Source organism: Telopea speciosissima, chromosome 5 (genome assembly GCF_018873765.1).
Source record: "Telopea speciosissima isolate NSW1024214 ecotype Mountain lineage chromosome 5, Tspe_v1, whole genome shotgun sequence".
Classification (NCBI taxonomy): domain Eukaryota; kingdom Viridiplantae; phylum Streptophyta; class Magnoliopsida; order Proteales; family Proteaceae; genus Telopea; species Telopea speciosissima.
Window position 1 is genome coordinate 58,372,855 of NC_057920.1, and position 21,412 is coordinate 58,394,266.

Consider the following 21,412-nt stretch of genomic DNA (forward strand, 5'->3'; position numbering starts at 1 on the left):
AGGGTCACGTAATCTGGCAACAATCCCTCTACCATAAAAAAAAATTATAGGCTACCATGAGAGTGATTGGACATTGAAGGGTATGAGTGACATTATATGGTGTGATTGAATTTGATTGTGAAATTTTACGGGTAACCAACCAAAATCATTCCTTAGACATCTACTGGCCAAATAACATCCTTCATGTGATCGAAGCCGTAGAACTAGGGTGGATATTCTTTTGGTGTTGGACTGAGTTAGGAACATAGTGTTGGATTTTTAATTGTTTTTAAAATTAAAGATTCAAAATGTGATTTTGTTGGAGGGTTGTGTCCTTTCCTAATAGACACTTAAATTGCCAATGGGTGCCTATTGGAAGACTTGTTTGAATGGCTAACAAATTAACCTTATTGAAAAAGACACATGTTTTGGGGTCATATCTCTTGGAGACATCCCTTAGTGGTGTCTCCTCCTCTCCTATATAAAGAGAGGAGGTCTTGTTAATTCTCTAACAATTGGTTTTGAAAACATTTTTAGAAGCATTTCTAGTTTATATTTTCTTTCCCACCGTAGTCGGTTAGTGTGGATGAATTAGTGAATATAGCCTCTGGACACCCTTTGTAATCACATTTGGAACTGCAACCTATATGATTAGAGAGTTGTTTTATCTTGGAGTTATAGGTGCACCTCTGAACTCTACCGTCTTATACTCAATCTAAAAACCTTAAGGAGAATATTGTTTGATGCGACTCAACTCTACCATTTATTGTTCGGGTTACATAAGAAGACGTGTATTGTTGATGCAGTGCAATACTATCTGCCATACCAATCAGATAAGTCTTGTATTTGCTTGTTTATTGTATTTCTAGTCATATACTTGCAACCCATGATATTTGATTCTTACACATAGTTAGCTACAATGGGAATAGAATGTGTTTAAAATGACCCAAAAAAAAAACTGGTCAATACAATGTGTTTAAAATAACGCAAAATTCAAACAAAACGTCAAATATTTTGAGAATGGCAACAAAAAACGATAATATACACATATAAATTGTGAGACTAACTTTTATCATATTAATTGAAATATTAATATTTAGTATATGGGTCATAAACTTTTTAATATTAAATTAAATTATCTAAAAAATAAAATAAATTTTTTAAAAATTCATTTTTTCACTTAAAAAACGGCAAATGCATTTTAAACCTTTTATTGTTTTACAATTGAAATCAATTTGGAAAATGATAAAAATAAAAAGCAAAAATTGATACAGCGAAAAAGAAGAGTTCAAAATGCGGTTTAACTAACTATTGTTAGAAATAACCACCTCTGGTTCAATGGTCCGACCATACCTAATGATGTCCACCTCTCTTTTAAGCAAAAGTGAATAAACGACACATCCCACATTTAACGGTCTTATCGATCATTAGAATCCAACACGTGTGAGCCGCCCTATCAAGTCCCCTAAATCACCGATCCCACAATTCTGCGAGTTTCTCCAGCTGGCAACCTGTGACTGGTGGAAAAGCTCTCTCTCTCTTGTCTCCTTCACTACTCTTGTTACACTCACCCTGAGTCTCTCTCTCCAACTCTCAAGAATCAAAAATAAATGTAAAGACTCATTCATTCCATCCATCGCTCTATGCGTTCCCAGCTCCTCGAATCGATCAAATACCCACACACGCGAAGCTTCTATCCTCTGTATCTGTAATTAATTAACTTCTTTAGTGGTTTAGCTTCCTTGTTCCGTGTCTGAAGTGAAACTCTGAGCTTCTCTGTGAGCTGAACTTGGTTTCTTATTCTGTTATAGCCATTGCTGCTGTGACTGATTCTTTTACTTCTTTCTGGATACTGGGTTCAATGGAGAGCACTTTGTTTCGTTTCTTTTAGTTCTTAAAAATGTGGGTTTTGTTTGATTGGTGGTTGTGGTGGAAGAATTGGAGAAAGAATCATCAGAACCAGATCTCTGTGATTTTTGCTTAGTTTTTAGGACTCAGAAGAGCCTCCCCACCAGCAACATGCATGGGTACAGCAATCTTGGCAACGGGAGGGCTTCTTTGCCGGTGTCTTCTCCGACACAGACCTCCACAGCGTCTCCTACGTGGTCAAGATTCCGCCATTGCCACAACAAGAACACTGGATTTGGTACTCGTAGCCCGAAGATGCAGAGGTCATTTTGGGGGTGGTCGGGTTACATTTTTCTTTCCACGGTTCTTCGCAGACGAGGCATTCTGCTTTTTGCTCCGTTTGGGTACATTTCATTTATGTTATTGTATATGGGCTCTTTGAGTTTTGAAGCTTCAAGTATTTGGGGGGTTGTGGTTGATCAGTCTCCGCCGCCTCCTGGTTCAACTTATCGTAGTCCTCAGGTTTTTGAGAAGCTCTGGCCGTTTATGCAGCTTGATGGCAACATTAGCTCCAATGCGGTAACCATTTTACTTCTTCTTAATTATTTTCTTCCTGTGTAACGTGATGCTGTAATGGGTCTTACGCATTCAAGATTATTTGGTACGGAATGTTTTTCTTTCTTCTTTTTTTTTTTTGGCGTTTCAAGATGGCCTAGCTTTTGGAGAATTACTTTTATAGGTGAGAAGATTTTTATGGAGTAGAAAGGGATATAGTACAGAGAAGTAGCTTAATTCATGTATCTTAGCCTATGGTTAAAAAAAGGATTGTGAAGCATCCTACGTGAACAACCTTTGTGAATTCCAGTTCTTTTTTCATCCAAATGAACTACAGAGACTCTCTTTTGGTCTTAACCTTTGACTCTTGCCATTTCTTGTTATTGCTAATGTGTCAAGATTGCTGGGTTTTCATCTATTGAGGATTACTAGTTGATATAATTTTTTCCTTCTCTGCTTTTGGGTATGTTTTTGAACTGACGGATTGGTTAATTTTACTCATCAAATAGAAGAGGGATTCCTGGGACCTGTGTGGGAGATAAGTTTGTGATAGGTATCCTATATTAAGAAAATGATGTTAATATGATGCGAGGAAGTTGTGGAATTGACATGTCTGGTGAATAATCTTTGTTTCCCATCAACAGTAATAGGAAGTATATGGCTAGTGATACTATTTAACAAAATAAAAAAAAAAATAAAATAAAATATGGCTAGTGATACTAGGAGAAATCAAATTAAGGAGATAAAAATCAGACACCTAAATAATCAGTTAACATGAAGGTGGTAGAGGTTAACTATTTCAACTCCTGCCTTTTCAGAGACAATCGAGGGTGCTGCTGACTCCCTTCCTCCCATCCTCCCCTCCCCCCCTAGGAAATTGTTCTCAGCACTAATTCCCAATCAGTGATGAATTAATCCACAAAGTTGCACAGATCATGTTGATACAAGATTGATTTTTGGAAGCTCTCCTGAGGGCAGAGTGTTTCTATGAGGACCATCTTTGGGTAGATTACTTCCTCTTTTCAAAAGGAAGAATTCAAAGCTGGCCATCCACTGCTATTTATGTTACTGGAGGATTGAATTGCAGATGTTCCTAATAATATCTGGAATTATTATTGGGACTACTTGGATTTATTGTGGAACCAGCTCGACTGAAACTGAACTCTACTAGGCTTGTGATAGGAAATCCATCCTCTGAGATATTAAACGAGGCCTTTGGAAGAAAGTAATGGAATTCTTATCTAATGATGAGTCAAGAGCTCTGTCCAGAATATGTGCTGGCATTTTATATAATTATGCTTATATTCAACATAGAAGCCATATCATGCAATATGATATAATTATGCTAGTAATGACCTAATATGAGAAAGTCAACTTATGATAAGCAAAGCATAAGAAATAATATTAGCATTTTCATAAAAAACAAAGCAATAAATAGAAATCAACGTGAACTCGTAAAGTGTCAACAAGGCGTTCTGTCACCTTGGACCCAAGAAAGAGCCTTGACTCCTATGCGGCGCTTTGAAAACAATGGGGGCAAATCAAATGGACTTGAATATGGAGATAATGGTTTGGGTCTTGAAGGTAAGAAGAAATTTTAATGAGTTAGTTCATTCACTTTTCAGTCTGCTTGCTTCTTTGGGGATATACTTCAGCCTACCATGAAAGTTCATAGTTTGTGGCGTAGGAATTCTGCATGTATGTATTTGGTATATTTATTTTCTCAATTTCGTGAGGATTATCTAACTCGTCACTTCAAACTTTGAAGTTATGGATATTGAATGTTCTCAGGAATGTCCCCTCTGTCTTTTGTGCAAAGGTGCCTTGATAAGATAACTATATGTTGTCTATTTCATCCATATGAGCAGATGACTTACCTTTGCTTGTTTTCAAAGAAGAAGAGAATCAGTAGATTACCCTTGTTACCCATTGCTTGTTATCAGGGGAGGGGGAGGGGTAGTGGGTAGGTCCTACATTGTGCTAAGTATACAACAGAAATTGGAGGATCAGACATAATCTGAGGATATCACCACATACTGTATGTTGTTGTGTTTGGAAAGAGAGGAAGAGTAGGATTTTTATTATGCGTTTGCAAATATTGCTTGAGCCATTGTTAGAGTGGTTAATTTCTTTGCTTGGATATCAGTCTCAGTAGATAAAAGGGGGGGGGGGGGGAAATGAATAGCTCTGTTTGGGTCTTTTGGCCTGTTGGGTGTTGTCATATCTTGGGCTATTCCAGCCATCTGTATTGTTTTGTTCCATAAAAAAATATTTATCAAGCCATTTGTGGTAAGTAAAGAACGTGTTCCTGATATATATTCCACCCCCCCCCCACAAAAAAAAAAAAAAAAAAAAAAAGAAAAGAAAAAAGAAGAAAAAAACAAGAGAACACATTCCTGGTAAAAGGCATTCAAGCTGATTGTTGAACATATTTGTGGGCAGCTATGAGTGATAAGTTGAAGCAAAGTCGGTTGAATCAGATTAAATAACCAGGGGAGTAGACATGGATGGCCTCGGTTTACGACAAATATTACTAATTTGAATGCAGAACCAGGATTCCTATAGCTTGACTCTGCATAGTTGGTAAAAGACTTGTGGTTGACTAATCCAGTCATGGACCAAGGTCAAACAGTATGGTTCACTAATTGACAATATTATTAAAAGATGACATTGAGTCTAAAATTCTAATTAAAATTTCTCTTATTGTCCCCCATATCAGTAAATTATAAAAAATAAGTGCTATCAAATGCCAAAGTTTTTCTTTATTGAAAATGGTCCCATCAATCGCTTAGATTACTAATTTTGAATCTTATGTTTTGGGTTATGCTGTCTGCTTTACTATTGTTCTGACTCTGAGTTCCTCAGGTGAATCATCATTACATGAATAGTTTTTCTTTTAGTTCCTAATGCTCAAATGAAGAAGGAATTGAAACTATCATCGAAATTGTGCAGTTAATGACGATATGGCATCAAAAACCACACCAAAGTTGGAAACCGTGTGTCAACAGAAGTTTTTCTCAAACAGGTTTGACTCTCACATCTAATATTTGGAGTTAACCTCTTATTTTCATTTATTGAAAAGGATGGCATATGGATATGAATCTTGGACACAAAAACTAAACCACTTTTTTTTTATTTTTATTTATTAGTACTGTTAGTGTTTGTTAACTATGTCAGTTTATTCCTTGGTGGTTGCATGATTTTGCACTCCAATTTTTTCTGGTATGCTGAATTTATAGCTGCGTACATAAATGTTTACTTGTTGGGCATTTATGAATGGTTTGGTGGGCTGCAGGCCTACTCATGGATTTTAGGTCTGTGGAGGCCGGGCTTCGGCGCAACGGTAAGGTTGCTTCATGGTTTGGGTCAGGAAGCAACCTCCGCGAAATGAGGGTAAAACTGCGTACATTATGACCCTCCCCAGACCTCGCAGTGGTGGGAGCCTCGTACACTGGGTACACCCATTTAGTGAGAGTGGTGTCTGTAAATACTGGATAAACTCTGGATGTGGTTGTATGATTAGACTTTCAGCCAAGGGCAACTAGAGAAAGGAATTGGGTTATCTGAAAGTTGTATGACTACATTCTGGATTCAGTTAACGAAGCTAGAAGGATTTGGAGAAAAACTATCAGTACCTTTACCAGTTCATTTTGTTACGAATTTCTTGCTGAAGATTTGGAAGGCAGCGGTATACCTATGAAATTTACGGAACAGCAGGTCCAACAAAAGTCAAATTTTTGAAGGGGTTGTGGCACTGGAAAAGGTACTGATGTAGGACCACCAGGCACCAACACCGAAGAGATTCTAAATTGGGAGATGTTTGCATCTGATTTAAAGAGTGATAATGGATTGTCTGAAACTCTGACCTACTGGTTAACTGGCCTCATTTAGCTCTCACTGTTAGTAGATAGCACTCACAAACAATAAATTCTAAAGTTCAGCAAACAAGAAAATCCAAATCTATAAACCCCCCCTCCAAAAAAAAAAAGAAGCCCATGAGTCGGCTTCAGTCAAACTGGACCAGACGCTTCAACTTGCAACATTATTACTTGAAACTTTGCAGGATAACTAGACTTCTACATTCTTTTTTGTTGTTGTTGGGGGGCGGGAGGGAGCAATCTTAATATGCTGAAAACTGACAAGATGTGAGATCCAAGTCATCAAAGAAGTCAGGACTACTAAATTCCACCATTGAGTTCAACTCAACTCAGCCTTATCACAATTAAATGGGGTCGGCTACATTGACCCTTTTGCTCCAATCAGCTCTATTCAAAGCCATACTTGTTACTAGTCCTTAGCTATGCATGTCTTTCCTCACCACTTCTCCTTGAGTCATTTGAGGCTTACTCTTGACTCTTTTAGCTCTTTCAATCTGAATTGAATCTCTCCTACGTACTGGAGCATTCAAAGGCCTCTGTTGCACATGTCCATGCCATCTCAAACGAGTTTTTCGCAACTTGTCATGAATCATATTTACTCCTTAATTAGGTCTAATATGTTCATTCCTTATTTTATCTTCTCCAGTTTTACCACTCATCCATCTTGTAGTAGTATTAGATCATCAAACAATCTATGGGAGTAAGGGTGAAGAAGAGAAGAAGAGAAGAGAAAGTGGAGAAGAAGAGATCGATGGAGAGAAGTAAACCAGAAACTCACGCTAGGCTTAATAATTTTAGCGTGAGCAGCATCTTTATTTATAAGGCCAAAATAATGAAAAGGCAAGATTACCCAATGTTAGTATAAAATAGGATCATACTAACCTTAACTAAAACATAAAGAAACAAACTCCATAATACCCTCAACACGCTTATCGGTAGGAGAGAAATTACAATAGATTTAGCACATCTCAACATCCTCATTTCAGCTACACTAAGTTTGTTTATTCCATACATCATTACTGGCCATATACTGTCCTATAAAATTTTCCTTTGAGTTTTAAAAGAATACGTCTATCACACAACACTCCACACACATCTCTCCACTTCATCCACCCTATTGTAATTCTTTGTGATACATCATCACTATTTCTCTTTCTGTGATTAGACCTAGGTACCTAACATTTTCACTTTGCATTCACCACCCCACTTTCAATCCTATTGTTATGTTACACACCATATACTCTATTTTTGGTCTGCTAATCTTCTAACCTTTTGATTTCAAGGTTGATCTCTATAATTCTCATCATTATTTTTTATAATCGGAACCACAATGCTTCTCCTCCATTCATTTGGTATTTTTCTTGTGCTCATAATCTTATTAAAAAACTAAGTGAATCAAGTTATTCCACTGATTCCTAAGCTCTTCCACACCTCTATTGGAATACTATATGGACCTAGTGCTTTACCTATTTTCATATTTTTTAAAGTTTTCTTTACTGCAGACACCCTAATTTCTGTATTTATCTAAGTTTATGGTTTCTTGCTGCTTATTACAACGATACAACCTTATAAAACATTATTACTTTGTATTGTTTCCGTAGTCCCATCACTGAGCTGATGAATAAAAATTGATCAAGTAGAAAGTAGATTAATTCTGCATGATCTGAAATTTTAGCGTGTTATACTCTTGTAAGGGCTTCATAAGAGTATGATGGGGCACATCAAATTTGGTACCAAATCGATAAGCCTAATTAGGTCTATGATGGGGTTACATCAAACTGTTTCATTTCTTTTTTCTTTTTTTTTTAACCAGAAAACTTTAGAATTTTTCCAAAATCAACTAGGCATCCAACAATCATGGAACTTAAGGGTTTGGTATGAGACTCATAGAACAACTAATTCTCAAAAGTTTCTGCTCGATCATGTATTTTTCTCTGGGGTTTTTAGAATCTCAAACACGACTACTCAGGGTCCTGATCTTCCCCTACACCCTGTATACCTCGTTAATTGTGATTGTAATTGCAGAAACTGAGATTTTTTTTTAGAAACAATTAGTTTGGTTGGTTCTTACCACAATAGTTCACTAACAGCTGTAACTAACTTAGTTTCAGTAATTAGAGCCAAATGACAAAGCAGTAACTAGCGGAACTGGTTGCCAAAATCTATAGTGGCGGTATAGTAGCAGGGAAACTTAATCGAGAATCATTGAAATTCTCTATTTCTCTACCTCTCTAGGCATAATACTAGTCACTGCTCTAAAATTAGTGAAAATTTTTGAAAAGCATAGACAAAGGCAAATTTGTCTCCCATATTCACATCCCATCAGTTATAAAAGTTCAACTCCTCAAGCTCATTGTGAGGATTTCTCTGCAGGATATGAATGGAAATTATGATTTTGCAGCACGTAGTTTGTAGTAGTGGCTGGAATATTTATTGCAACTGTAATTGACATTCATGCTCCTGAATAGCCACACTTTATTTTTACCAAGTCCAATAGTTATTTTTGTTTCATTCTCTTAATTCTTAATGAATATTTATTTTTCTGCTTTTAGGTTTCTCAGAATTGCCAATATCAAATGGCTTCCTCATTATTGAAGCAAATGGTGGTTTGAATCAACAACGCCTATCTGTATGTTCTACTTTTAATAATAATATTGGTGTTTGGATTTTGATATTCAGTTACTCTGTTTCTAGTTTTTAACTGTCCCCTTTTCTGGTTTTCGTTTTGAAGATTTTTATGTTTTCCATTATATGGTTTGATTTATAACATTACTTTTTCAGTACACAGGGTCATACACAAACTGCAGGGGAGTACTAAAAATTCCTGCCAGGTTGTGTTTTGATCATGGTCTAGAATTTCCATTTTCAGCAAATACGATGCTTTTCTGTTTTTCATAACCACAGGGTTTTGAGCATAGTTCAAAACTTTGGTTTCGAACTGGGTTTTGGCCCATGTCGAAACCAAAATATTTCAGATTTAGGTTGAATTTCGACCAAAATCTTGTATGTTTCAGCTGAATGTTTTGGTTGGCTATTTCAGTAGTAAGAAATGGCCATATTTTGGTCTAGAATTTCAGGGAAACCCTAATTAAGCATCTCTAAACATATTTTAACCTTTAGATTTAAAAAAAAAAGCACACCCCCAAAATGGTGGCTTGGCTTTGACCCAAGGTTTTTACTGTATGTTGTAGCCTACTTTATCATTTGTCTAATATTACCTATTCTACACATAATTTAGTACTAGAAAACACAACATTTAATAAATGCAATTGGAATATGTATATGAATAAAAACCATTTAATAGTACACAATGTCAAAAGTGTAATCATAGACGCTTAAACCCTATGCCTATGTCAGTACAAAACTACAAATACTATTGTTGACACCCCTACGCCTATGTCATTATCACGTAGAGTTCCAGGGAGCCTTAAATCCTCTAGTCCAACACAACATCTTGATAGGTGTCAACTTCAACATACTCTAGGCTCTGGAGGATGTGACTAAGTCACTGAAGCAACATTCAGCATTTTTGAGTGGGAAGTGAAAGGTGCATGTTAGTCCTAAAGCCACTTGAATTGGTGCATAGAAGTTAAATATCTGAAAATTTGTTGAAATAAAGTCAGCCTTCTGGCCAATACTGATTTTCTGATACATATGAGTGTCCAAAATGGATATTATCCAAGAGCATCAAGTTCATTGAACATGTGTTGTGTTTGATACAGATATGTGATGCAGTGGCTGTGGCGGGGTTACTGAATGCTACACTTGTTACTCCAATGTTTCATTTGAATAGTGTTTGGCAGGATTCCAGGTGGGACTTAATGCTAGTTTTGTTTTGTATTTTTTTTTTTTGCACTTGTTTTATGCTTGTCTTTTTTACAGTAGGCATATTTTGACTAGACCACAATGTATTTTGCTGAAGATTGGGATCTGCTTGCTCTACCCATATTCCAACATATGTTTCCGTTGTATACAGGCTGATACATTGAAATTTTACTTATTGATTGCTAACATGTGGCGAGATTGCATTTTTGATATTCATAATATCTAGAAATTCTATTGTCATCTAGTTGATATTGTCAAAAGTCAAAACCATTCAATTTCAAAACATTGGCTTATTTGTTTGTTGCTTATTGATGGAACTGGAAGGGGGCTAGGGTTGGTCAATTTAGCAGAAGTTCCAGCCTGGTTCAAATTGGTAGAGATATCATATCATTTTAGCTACCTATGATGTGGAAAGCACATTCTGTTATATCTTTCTATTTATTGTTTTGGATTGGTTTGGAAAAGAGGAGATAAGTTACTTCTCTAGCTTCTATCCCTTCCTAATATATCTCCTTGTGAACAATCTATGTCCCTTTTGAATGCCAAATGTCACAGAAAACAACTCTCTCTCTCTCTCCCTCCCCCCCGCCTGCAGCTCTGACAAGTACTTTTGAGAGTATATACCTTTTGGGTGTGGACTGTTGAGAGGGCTGCATCCTAGTAATTCATCAGGATTTGACAATTAGTGATAGGAATTAAAATGATCAATGAGTTATAATTGAATCATGGGCATGGTTAAAGGGATCGGTATCGGATATGTTATTGGTCTCAGCCAATCCGATACCGATCTGGATCGGCCTGTATCGATCCGGATCGGACAGATTTGCCACTGCTTTTCTTTAAAAATAATTTTTTCCCACTTTTTTATCCTTGGTCCGTACCGATACACTGATACGGGATTGGTCAGGAATTTGTATCGGCTGATCCGATACCGATTACTAAAACCATGATCATGTGTACTCCAGACCTCGCAAACTGCTGAAACAGACTGCCTGCAACATATACCATCTAGGATTTTTCATCTGGTACCCGATGTGTTGTTTGATGCGGTGCTACGCCATTTTCTTTACTGTGACTTCGCTGCATGCTGAACAACCTGTAGTTGCTTCTATTGAGACCAACATATGCCATCTAATATTTAGCATTTGGTATCCTATAGGACATACATATGGATTTAAAGTTCGGTATCGTAGCCTGGATTGTTCACCGGCAATCACAATGATCCAGACCAGTGGGTTGGGCGATCCAGACAGGAAAGAAAAAATAATTAGATAATGTGGATTGCTAATCCAGTCCCATCTCAAATCAGGATCCTTCTGGAGCGATATAAATTCCGGATCTGGTGAACTGAACAATCTAATACTGACAGTTGGAAACACGATCCTGTAGGTGGTTTGATTGATTGCTAGTCCATAATTTCCAGTGGGTTTCTGGATTGCTTTTAAAGTGATTTGTTTCTGTGTCCGAGTAAGGTCTAACAACAATGAGACACATTTTGCAACATTTGTAAGATTTATACAGTAAGCATACTTTTTGGTAAATAGAGAAAGGTACTAGATTTAATGATACTACATATTATTTTAGTTTCAACATCTCGTCTTTTTTTCTGCAATTCCACTGTAGTGCTTTTAGTTTGAAATTTTTTTTACAATGTGATACAGTATAGTTTTCTTTTTGAGTAATACCCTGAGATTGTTAGGTCAGTTTGTCTTCTTTTTCCTTGTTAGGCATGTCAAAGACAAACTAGTCAGTTGCTTTTGTTCTTTGTCAAGATCTAATGCACAAGAAACAATGCATTCCTTTTTAATCTCTGGAAAATTTACTGTCATATTTCTACTGCTAAGTTTAGAAACAACAAAACATAAACAATAGCATATTTTTTTTAATTACAATTTTCTGCAGTAAGTTCGGGGACATATTCGATGAAGAGTTCTTTATATATGCACTCAGAAATCATGTGAAGGTTCTCAAAGAGGTCCCAGAAGATATACTTCAGCGGTTTGACAATAATATAAGCAACATTGTCAATTTGAGAGTTAAAGGATGGTCTAGTCCAACCTACTATCTGCAAAAGGTCCTTCCAAAGTTGTTGCAGATAGGGTATAATATTCATTCCTTTCATTCTCATCAATGTTTCTTGATTCATTGAAACTTGACTTCATCTTGTAACAAATGATACTGGAAGTCATTGTAGCCAGCTCTAACCAACTGGCATCTTGATTTTATTTGAATTTTCTAACAAGTGTTATTTTTTTTGGTTATTTAAAAATCAACTAATTTTAATGACATCTTTAACACCATATGGACATTAATGTCATTCGACTCTTTATTATCGAATTAGGGTTCAATACTCTTCATAATTTATCCTGAGGGGAAATGAGTTTTTTCTTGCCCTTCTTCATCTTTATTCCATTTTTACCCATTACATGCTTTATTGTCTACTCTGTTTAAGTGTACAGTCCTAGGGTTCAGTACTGTTAGATTATATTCTTGTGAAGCTTTTGTTTTGGTCCACATTGTGAATGTATTTGTCTCCATTTTTCATCCTGTGTCGCTCCTAACATATTTATTTTTTGGGTTAATGGAACATAATTAAGGGAAAAAGCAGTGTACAAAGACGGACCCAGAAGGCAGCACAAATATGAGACCCCTATCTAATCTCACGAAAAACAACCGTAATGGATGATACATAAAAAAACAGGGATTGGAGAAACCATCAATCAAAGGATGATACATCAAAATCCAGGGAGGGGTAAAACATCAATAAAAGATGATACACCAAAAGCCAGGGTGGGGGCAGAAACACCAATAAAAAGATGATACATCAAAATGCTGGGGATGGGGGAGAAATGAGTGGAAGTTCTCAACAAGAAGCAAGATTCATATTTCTTATTGTGTCTGGGCTCTTTGAACTAATGGGAAGTAGTTTATTTCTGATTTCAAAAGAGATGGCTTCCCATATCTGTTCTATAGTACACGAGAGAAGAAAAGAAACGAGAAATTTTATGATGTGTTGCAACTCTTATTTAAGGGATTTATTTTTTCCTGTGAATACATGTAAACCTTAATGAGCCATCTCTAATATCAAGTTTGATTGCTGAAGCTGCGTCCTTTATTTTTAACCTTGAGTTTGGTCGAGTAAGTTTTTGGTTCCTTCCATTATTTTATTTTCTAGGTTTCTCTTCTCTGATGACTACTCGAAATGCTTGTTGCACATATTGATCATTGTGAAGATTAGCCTTGTTTTTATCATGTGTTTCTTTGTACATCAAATAAGATATTTCAGCTATCCAAATTACTAATTGAAGAGTTTTATTGTGATTAATGTATTTTATTCTAATATGGGTAGACAAATTTTGATTTCATATTTCCTTTGTTCATAAGTTTGTATTATTTTGCTTCTATATAACTGCTATATGATTTTGATATTTTATGGTACAGGGCAGTACGTATTGCTCCCTTCTCCAATAGATTGGCTCGTTCAGTTCCATCGAGTATCCAGGGCCTTAGATGTTTGGCGAATTATGAAGCATTAATGTTTTCAGAACCAATAAGAGCTTTGGCAGAAAATATGGTTGACCGGATGGTTAAGAATAGCTCCATTAGTGGTGGAAAGTACATTTCAGTTCATCTCCGGTTTGAAAAGGTGTTATTTGTCTAGTTGACTTTAGAATAAATATGTTCTATCTTGAATTCTTAGTTGAAGTCACCTCTCATATTATGTCTGAATGTGAATCTTTTATTTATTAAAGGACATGGTTGCATTTTCATGCTGTAATTATGACGGTGGTGCGGAAGAGAAATATGAAATGGATATTGCCAGAGAAAAAGGTTGGAGAGGAAAATTTAATAAAACTGGTCGAATAATAAATCCAGGTGCTATTCGGATGGATGGGAAATGCCCATTAACTCCTCTAGAGGTACACTTATATTCAAATATGGTTCTTATGGATATCAACATCAATCTTAAGTTGTTATTTCTTAGACCGTCAATTGTTTAATGAATTGCATTTAATTCAAAATTCTCATTTTTAAGGGTCAATTTCAAATGTTTATTCTAAGAGAGATCTAGAATCCATATAAACAGAGTCCAGTTCAGTTCATCGTCTTTTTAATGTTATGGCATTTGATTAAGATATTTTGCTGCTTGAATGCCTGTAGTAATGTTGAACACAATGCTCCTGTTCTAGTAGACACTTCTTCCTTTGCAAGTTAATTTTGGTCAAATCCCACCCCCCTCCCAAAAGGGGGAAGAAAAAAGAAGATAAACCTGGGGAATGAGAACTGCTTCAAATTGTGAAGCATGATCACAATGCTAAGGAAAATGGGGAAAGTTAAATATTATACCAGTCCATACTTTCTGTCGGGAGCCGAAACAAATTTTTATAGAATATCTAACTCCTTTCACAGTTCTTGCTGCATTTCTCCTTTTCCTCAAATCTTTTAAGAACTTAATGACATAAACTCTACCCCCTTGGAGAAAGACACATTTTTACTAATTTTGTGTTCAAACTCAACCCTTCTCTATATTTTAAAATCACCTATTTGCTTGTGCTCATTTTCTATAGAATCCTTTTGCATGTAATTTTTGCTTCCTGCCCTGCTCAAGCCACTCATCTTCCTCATCCTACATAATCCAGGATGCAGACTCAAAGGTAATATTAAAGTATCAATCACCACACCCCATTCTTGATCGCTTTTGTTCAAACAAAATATTGCCAGTATTGCTTATTAAATAAGTACCCCCCCCCAACAAATGCTCTCTTTTAGTGCCATCATTTTAGACATCAAAATTGTGTCAGAAAATTTAGCTACACTGTCAATTAGAATAGGGATAACTGTTATTTCTTAGACTTGATGCCCCCAGTACGGAGGCCCGTAGATGCCTCAATATGGAGGAGTGAGTTGATTCAGATTGAGGGAACCAAAAGAGTCCGGGGCAGACATAAAATTACCATAGGTAAAGTGGTGAGGAAAGACATGCTTAGCCTAAGCCTTGTATCATGTATGACATCCAATAGAACTGTTTGAAGAGCCAGGATCCATGCGACCGACCTCATTTTATTGGAATAAGGCTATGATGATGTTGTTGTTGTAGACTTTATTACTTCAGCCTCAGATGGACAGGTGATTCTTGTCTTCTTTCTAGAATATTGTTCTATTGTTTGTTTGGATGGAGAGGATTTATTAACTTCAATGGGGTAGGAGAATTAGGGTAGCTTTATATTCCGGATCCTTTTAATATATTTGGATTTCTCCATGCAAGATCAATTAAACAAATAATATTTAATTGGTTGTGTAAGATTATTAAGACGATCATTATTGACTGAATACACTTACTGCAAATGAAAAGGGGATGTAGCATTTCTATGCTTAACCTCTCTACATGCAAATATTCTTTGCAAGAAATTTTCCCACTTTTCATTCTTTTAACTGTTCTTTCCTCTCCAAAGAAAAGGTACATCAGCATCTTGTTTGTGTCAACCAGTTATCGTGCTCTAAGTACCTAAACTCATTATCAGAATCAAAGCCAATGGTTTATAACTAAGACTGATCTCTCTGTCCAATATTCAATTCTTACTGAATCAATTTTCTTGTAATTGAAGGTGGGAATGATGCTTAGGGGCATGGGTTTCAACAATAATGCCCCAGTGTATGTAGCTGCTGGAAAAATCTACAAGGCAGAAAAGTATATGGCCCCCCTTCGACAGATGTTTCCACATTTAGAAATGAAGGAAACTCTAGCCTCACCCGATGAACTTGCCCCATTTCAGGTATTGTGTTTGCCGTGATATACGATGTGGCTTCCACATCAAGTGTTTGAATTTTTTTATATCTGATGGATTGGTCACATTGGGGGCAGAGCCACATTTCTAGCACTACTAGTTATGTAAAATTCTTCACATTGTTCCCTCTTTGCAGAACCTTGAATGATTTAACATGGAACAGGTAGATGTTTTGTAATATTTTGGAGTTTGTGATGCAGGGCCATTCATCAAGGCTAGCCGCTCTTGATTACACACTGTGCCTTCATAGTGAAGTATTTGTCACAACTCAAGGTGGAAACTTTCCTCACTTCCTGATGGGTCACAGGCGCTACCTCTATGGTGGACATGCAAAGACAATCAAACCTGATAAGACAAAGTTAGCTCTGCTGTTTGACAGCCCAAATATCAGGTTAGATTTTATCATAACATGCGGTGTGACTCTTTCTCATTTCATTTGATTCAATTTTGATGGAATGCTTTGACTCTTTCATGATTACTGAGCTAGTTTGTTTTCTCTCAAAAAATATTTTGTAGATGCTAGTTTTACTGAACATTTGAGTTAATCACATTTACATTTGAAAATTTCTGGACAACCATCTTCTTGGTTTGGTTTTTTTCTATCTTACGTGTTATTTTATTATTGTAAGTATCTAATCACTCAAGTTTCCCCTCCCCTTTCATTTTGGATAAAATTTGAGGCGGGTGCGAGATCCTGTAATAAAAAGAAAAAAACATTATTACTATAAATGGCCTGCAAACCAACAACTCCTGCACCCTCAACCAATAAAATTGCTCAAATGATCATTTATGCTTTAGGCCAAATCTCATGACAACCCATGTCTTTAAATTCTTGACAGTTAAGCCCAAAGTAGACCAGCTCCTTAGAATTGGCCGCTGGCGTGTGTGCTCTCTCAGCATGGTTTTCTGAAACCCTTGTCAACCATAAGTTCAAGTTGTTGGGAGAATAGTCCCATATCGGTTACCCCTGAGACCTTCTGTCCCCTCATATACCTGTGAGTCCCTCCACCATCCAATAGTTCGAGCTTTTTGGTTGGATATTTACATGGTATCAAAGTGGGATTTCTCCAATACTGCTGCAGGTGTCTCCAGACCTGCCTCTGTTCATCTGTGCACGTGTACCTAGTACTGTCCTGCCTACACATGAGAGGGGGATTGTTTGGAGAATCGTCCCACATCGGTTACACTTGAGACCTTCTGCCCCTCATATACCTGTGAATCCCTCCACCCAATAGTTCAAGATTTTGGGTTGGTGGATATTTACACAAGTGATTCCTGTTAAGCAGAGAGCCCTTGATTTTGCAATCCTCATAATCTAAGGTTGAGGTCACACAACTGCAAACAATCAATTCAAAACTTTGGTCATCACCCAATTTAGGTCCACAATTCTTGTATGTACCTAAGACACATAAGGACAATAGATTAAGTAGTGCACTGATTAAGAAACAGAAAAGTGCAAGTGTCCATTGATGACAGTGTTCCTATAGCATGAAGCTGTGACCAAAATAGAACAGAAGTAAAAAGTGCACTTTTCCTTGTAACTGGTCAGGGATTACTTTCTTTGCGTTGATTGGGAGGATAATTTCCATGATAAGAGAGAAGGAAAAGGAAATATCAAGGCCAACAAAGAGGTAAAATCTTTCAAAGGAGTGAAATTAGGTGCGAAGAGCCCTATTGTGTTCTTGAATAAAGTTTAGGCAGAAATGGAGTACCATGTGTAAACATGTAAATTTGAACCTAACCTTCTAAAGATCTAATTTTCTGTTACGGACCAACGGTGATTCCTGACCTTACTCTTCAGTATACGCCATTATACTAATGTATTTTTTCCATGCCTATTGTTGCTTTCACTTAGCACTATTAGCACTTAAATTTTTGTTCTCTTGTACTAAACAACTTATGACCTGCAAGAAAAGCTCAACTTAGATCTTGTGGCAGATGGGAAAACTTCAAGAGCCAGATGCAAGAAATGATACATCATAGTGATATGAAGGGCAGTGATGTGAGAAAATCCAGTGGCTCACTGTATACCTTCCCTATGCCAGATTGTATGTATAGTGTAGGAACAAGAACCATGGAAAGCAACACGACAATTTTTTAAATCGGAAGATATCCATCAAACTATGTCCAGATTTCTTTATCGGTGTGAGTTTGTAGCATCCATCTGCTCCATTTGGTTGTCCAATTCTTTATTTTTTTTTTCACTTTTCCCTTTGTCTTTGCAATTGAAAGAGGAAGCGATGTTAAGGTTTTCATTCTCTTATCTTTGGATATTGTAATTTGATAATTCATTGTATATGATATAGCACAAAATCCATTTTACCATTGTAGTCACAGCAGGTCTTTCCATTGATTTAAGAACTGACCCAATTCCATTCCTGTTAAAAGCCTTGAATAAGTCTTGGGTTGGATCAGTATTTACTGCTGATCTCTTCCCTTACAGCAAAAGAAGCGACATTGAAAAAACTGATGGTCCATTGTCTCAATACCTGATGATGTCGAGATCATTGTTGCCTGGAGAAATGTCGTAGTTAGTAATGCTTGGGAGAGGGCACAAGAAGATATGAAATTGTGCTTAAGAATGCTTGTTTGGAAGCCAAACCAACGATGCCCATGGAACCATGGAATGCCTTGAACGGACTAACTCCCAAGCAGAGGCAAATGAGAACCTACCCGACTGAGTGGCCATTTAACTAAGTCACTACTACGATGGGACCTCCTTCTTATGGAAGGGAAGGCTACCCAAGCAGCCTGAAGAAGAAGGGACAGGGCCAGGGCCAGGATTCCACAAACCATCAGTCATAATCAACGACCCAAATGCCATACGGTCAGTCCTTGTATTGTATATCATTCATGGTTTTAGGTTTTAGTGCACGTTATCGGTGACCTACAAAACCGATATGGTATCGGCCTGAATCAGCTGTATCGGACAGCTTTGCTCCTGATTTTCTTTTAAAATTGAGTTTTTGATACTTTTACCCCTTGTGTGTACTGTGCTACCGATACAGCATCGGTATCGGTGACTATCAAAACCGTTATGTATCATCCGATACAGGCGATACGAAACCGATACCAATACCGATACCTCAAACCATGATCTCATTCGGTCATTGTAAGAATGAAAGAGCACTCCATGAGACTGCCTATCAAGCCAAAGATGTGTGGATATATCATCATCGATACCGGATGTGATCACAACCCTCACAAGGTGATTGAGTTTCACCATCTACTTCCACATTCAAGAGGAATAGCGGCACTCGGGTAATGGTCCATATTGAATATTTCTTGAAAATCATTTGAGTTGATCATATTTACATTTGAAAATTTCTAAACAACCGTCTTCTTGGTTTGATTTTTTACGAAAATTAATTGTTACTTACAGACAAGAGAATACTAATCGGTCATGTAGCACTTGTACCAACGATGGGCCAATAAGGAGCATGTGCAGAATCATTTAAGTAAATGAGATTTCTTTTAGTTCACTGGGGGGCTAAACAGTAAATTTGCATACCCCTACCCATTCAACGCGGACAAAATTTGAGGCAGTTGCCTCTAAATTCTTGACAATTAAGTCAAAAGTGGAGTTGACTCCTTATAATGAGCATTGGCTGCTGGCCTGTGAGCTGTCATATATATATATATATCTATATATATATATAACTTTTTAGTTTTCTCAACCAACGGTGCCTCCTCACTCTTCATAATAAGTTTCCATTGCCTATTCTTGCTTTTCCTTAGCAAGCATTAAGAAATATTGTTTCGCCATTAGTAGTACTTTGAAGAAGGGCAGTGACGCGAGGAAACTGAGTAGCACAGTCTATGCCTTGCCGATGCCGGATTGCATGTGTAAAATAGGAACAAGAACAACCTACAATATGAGGGAGGGAGGCCACTCATCGATCTCCTATTTTATACATACAATCTGGCATCAGGAAGGTGCAGATTTTCTAATTTATTGGTTTAACTTTGTAGCATTCATCAGGTACCCCCATTTCTACGTTTCTCAAAAACCATTCTTAGGATGTTCCTTCTTTTGTTTTAGATATATTATTTTAATTTTATACAGGGTTTTAAAACATGGAATCAGAGATGGAATAGATCATTTTCGATTTCGATCCGGATCGCATTCAAATCGGATCGAAATTGATCTGAATCAATGCTCAAGAACATTAGAATTGATCCTTAAATCTAAAAACAGAAAAATTTCTAAGGTTTTGGATGTGAATTGACCCCGTCTTTCGAACGATTCCAATCTGAATTCACCGATTCACCGAACCGATTCTTGGTTCTTAAAACCTTGATTGTATATCATACAACAACAGATTAATATGATAAAAATTCTTTGTAATGTTTACTCCATAAAATAATGAAAAGAACAACTCATGTCCATTCCATTAAAGAAGAAGCCTAGCAGACGTCGTCCTTAAATCTTTGCTGCAAGATATTCACATAATCAACTAGTCAATGTCATAATGTAATTTTAATTTGTTGTATAAGACTATTTTTTGTGTGAGAGATAAAATTGATTAGCATTCCGGATGATATTCTTGACTGAGAATAATTCTACTAATTAGGCCAGATTTGGTATGATTTCTATTTCAATTTTGGATTGATTTCATAAAATAGTCAATCAATAGATTTTTGGTCAAGAGATTGAAATTATTTTGATTGGATCAATCTGAAATATTTTAAGAATAAAAAATCTATTAGGTAGTTTAATTTTTGAGACTAGTTTATTTATATTTTTGTGCAATCTCTGGTTGTAAAGAGGAAAATTATTCTATTGCAATTCCATATCCGGTCCAATTCCCTAGTGCTTGTAATAAGATGGGGGTACGTGGATTCCACCCGAGCAGAGTGTTTGGACAGGGGTGGAATGATCATTGTGCCCCATTTGTTAGGGGTACTTAGGGGAACTGGACTGGGTAGGAAATTGTAGGGATAAAGATCCGTGTTAAGATCTGGTCTTCGTAGCTAGGCGTAATCCAGTTTATCTTTATGAAATTAAGGAATTGGTTATGAAGTCCTATCATAATATATTGCCACAACCTCTTCTGTGTCTGATTGGGAATGGAGCCCAGTAACATTTACTAGTGGTGAAAACCTCAGAGTCCTTTGTGTTTTTATTTTGGGCAATCTGATTCCATATATGCTTATCTTCTTCAATCCGGAAGCTTTGTAGGTGATTGACCAGACCAATGCCGCCTGCTCAATATTCCATCATTTCAGACATCAAAATTTTGTTGAAAAATTAAGCTACACTGTCAATTAGAATAGGGATCACAGGATTGTGACGGATCGCCAAAGCGATGCCAATTTCACTTATGAGGCTGCAATCACGAGCCGCAATTTCTCTCAGAAAATCACATTTGGATGAAAGAGAAAGAAGAGATCGCTCCGAAATGAAATGATTTCCTGATACATCAATTCTGCAGAGTCTCTGAAGCTTCAAGGACAACATCGCAATCCTTACATCAGACACAGTACCTGGTTCTTGAACCGAAACCTGATACTGTATAATCATCCTCCGCAGAGTCTTTC

General features: G+C 36.8%; 1 protein-coding gene and 1 long non-coding RNA gene across 2 annotated transcripts; one reads left to right on the forward strand and one right to left on the reverse strand.

The window, feature by feature from the left end:
* Positions 1–1,831: 1,831 nt before the first annotated feature.
* On the forward strand, positions 1,832–18,173 carry LOC122662374 (O-fucosyltransferase 9-like). Its single transcript, XM_043857994.1, has 10 exons — positions 1,832–2,406; positions 5,335–5,407; positions 8,813–8,889; positions 9,983–10,071; positions 11,988–12,185; positions 13,527–13,731; positions 13,838–14,005; positions 15,692–15,859; positions 16,072–16,262; positions 17,810–18,173. The coding sequence occupies exons 1-10, from the start codon at positions 1,999–2,001 to the stop codon at positions 17,970–17,972; spliced, it is 1,740 nt and encodes a 579-aa protein (XP_043713929.1). The 5' UTR covers positions 1,832–1,998; the 3' UTR covers positions 17,973–18,173.
* LOC122662375 lies at positions 16,808–17,123 on the reverse strand. The gene is made up of 2 exons (XR_006333009.1): positions 17,084–17,123; positions 16,808–16,864 (listed from the first exon to the last, which is right to left on the reverse strand). It is a non-coding gene; the product is annotated as an uncharacterized LOC122662375 (long non-coding RNA).
* Positions 18,174–21,412: the final 3,239 nt, after the last annotated feature.

Bases quoted from the DNA above. Each gene is read 5' to 3' on its own strand.
- LOC122662374 (XM_043857994.1), top strand. From the start codon at position 1,999: ATGCATGGGTACAGCAATCTTGGCAACGGGAGGGCTTCTTTGCCGGTG. The intron at 2,407-5,334 runs GTAACCATTTTA...GAAATTGTGCAG, and splicing joins GCAACATTAGCTCCAATGCG to TTAATGACGATATGGCATCA. The intron at 16,263-17,809 runs GTTAGATTTTAT...ATCTTGTGGCAG, and splicing joins TTTGACAGCCCAAATATCAG to ATGGGAAAACTTCAAGAGCC.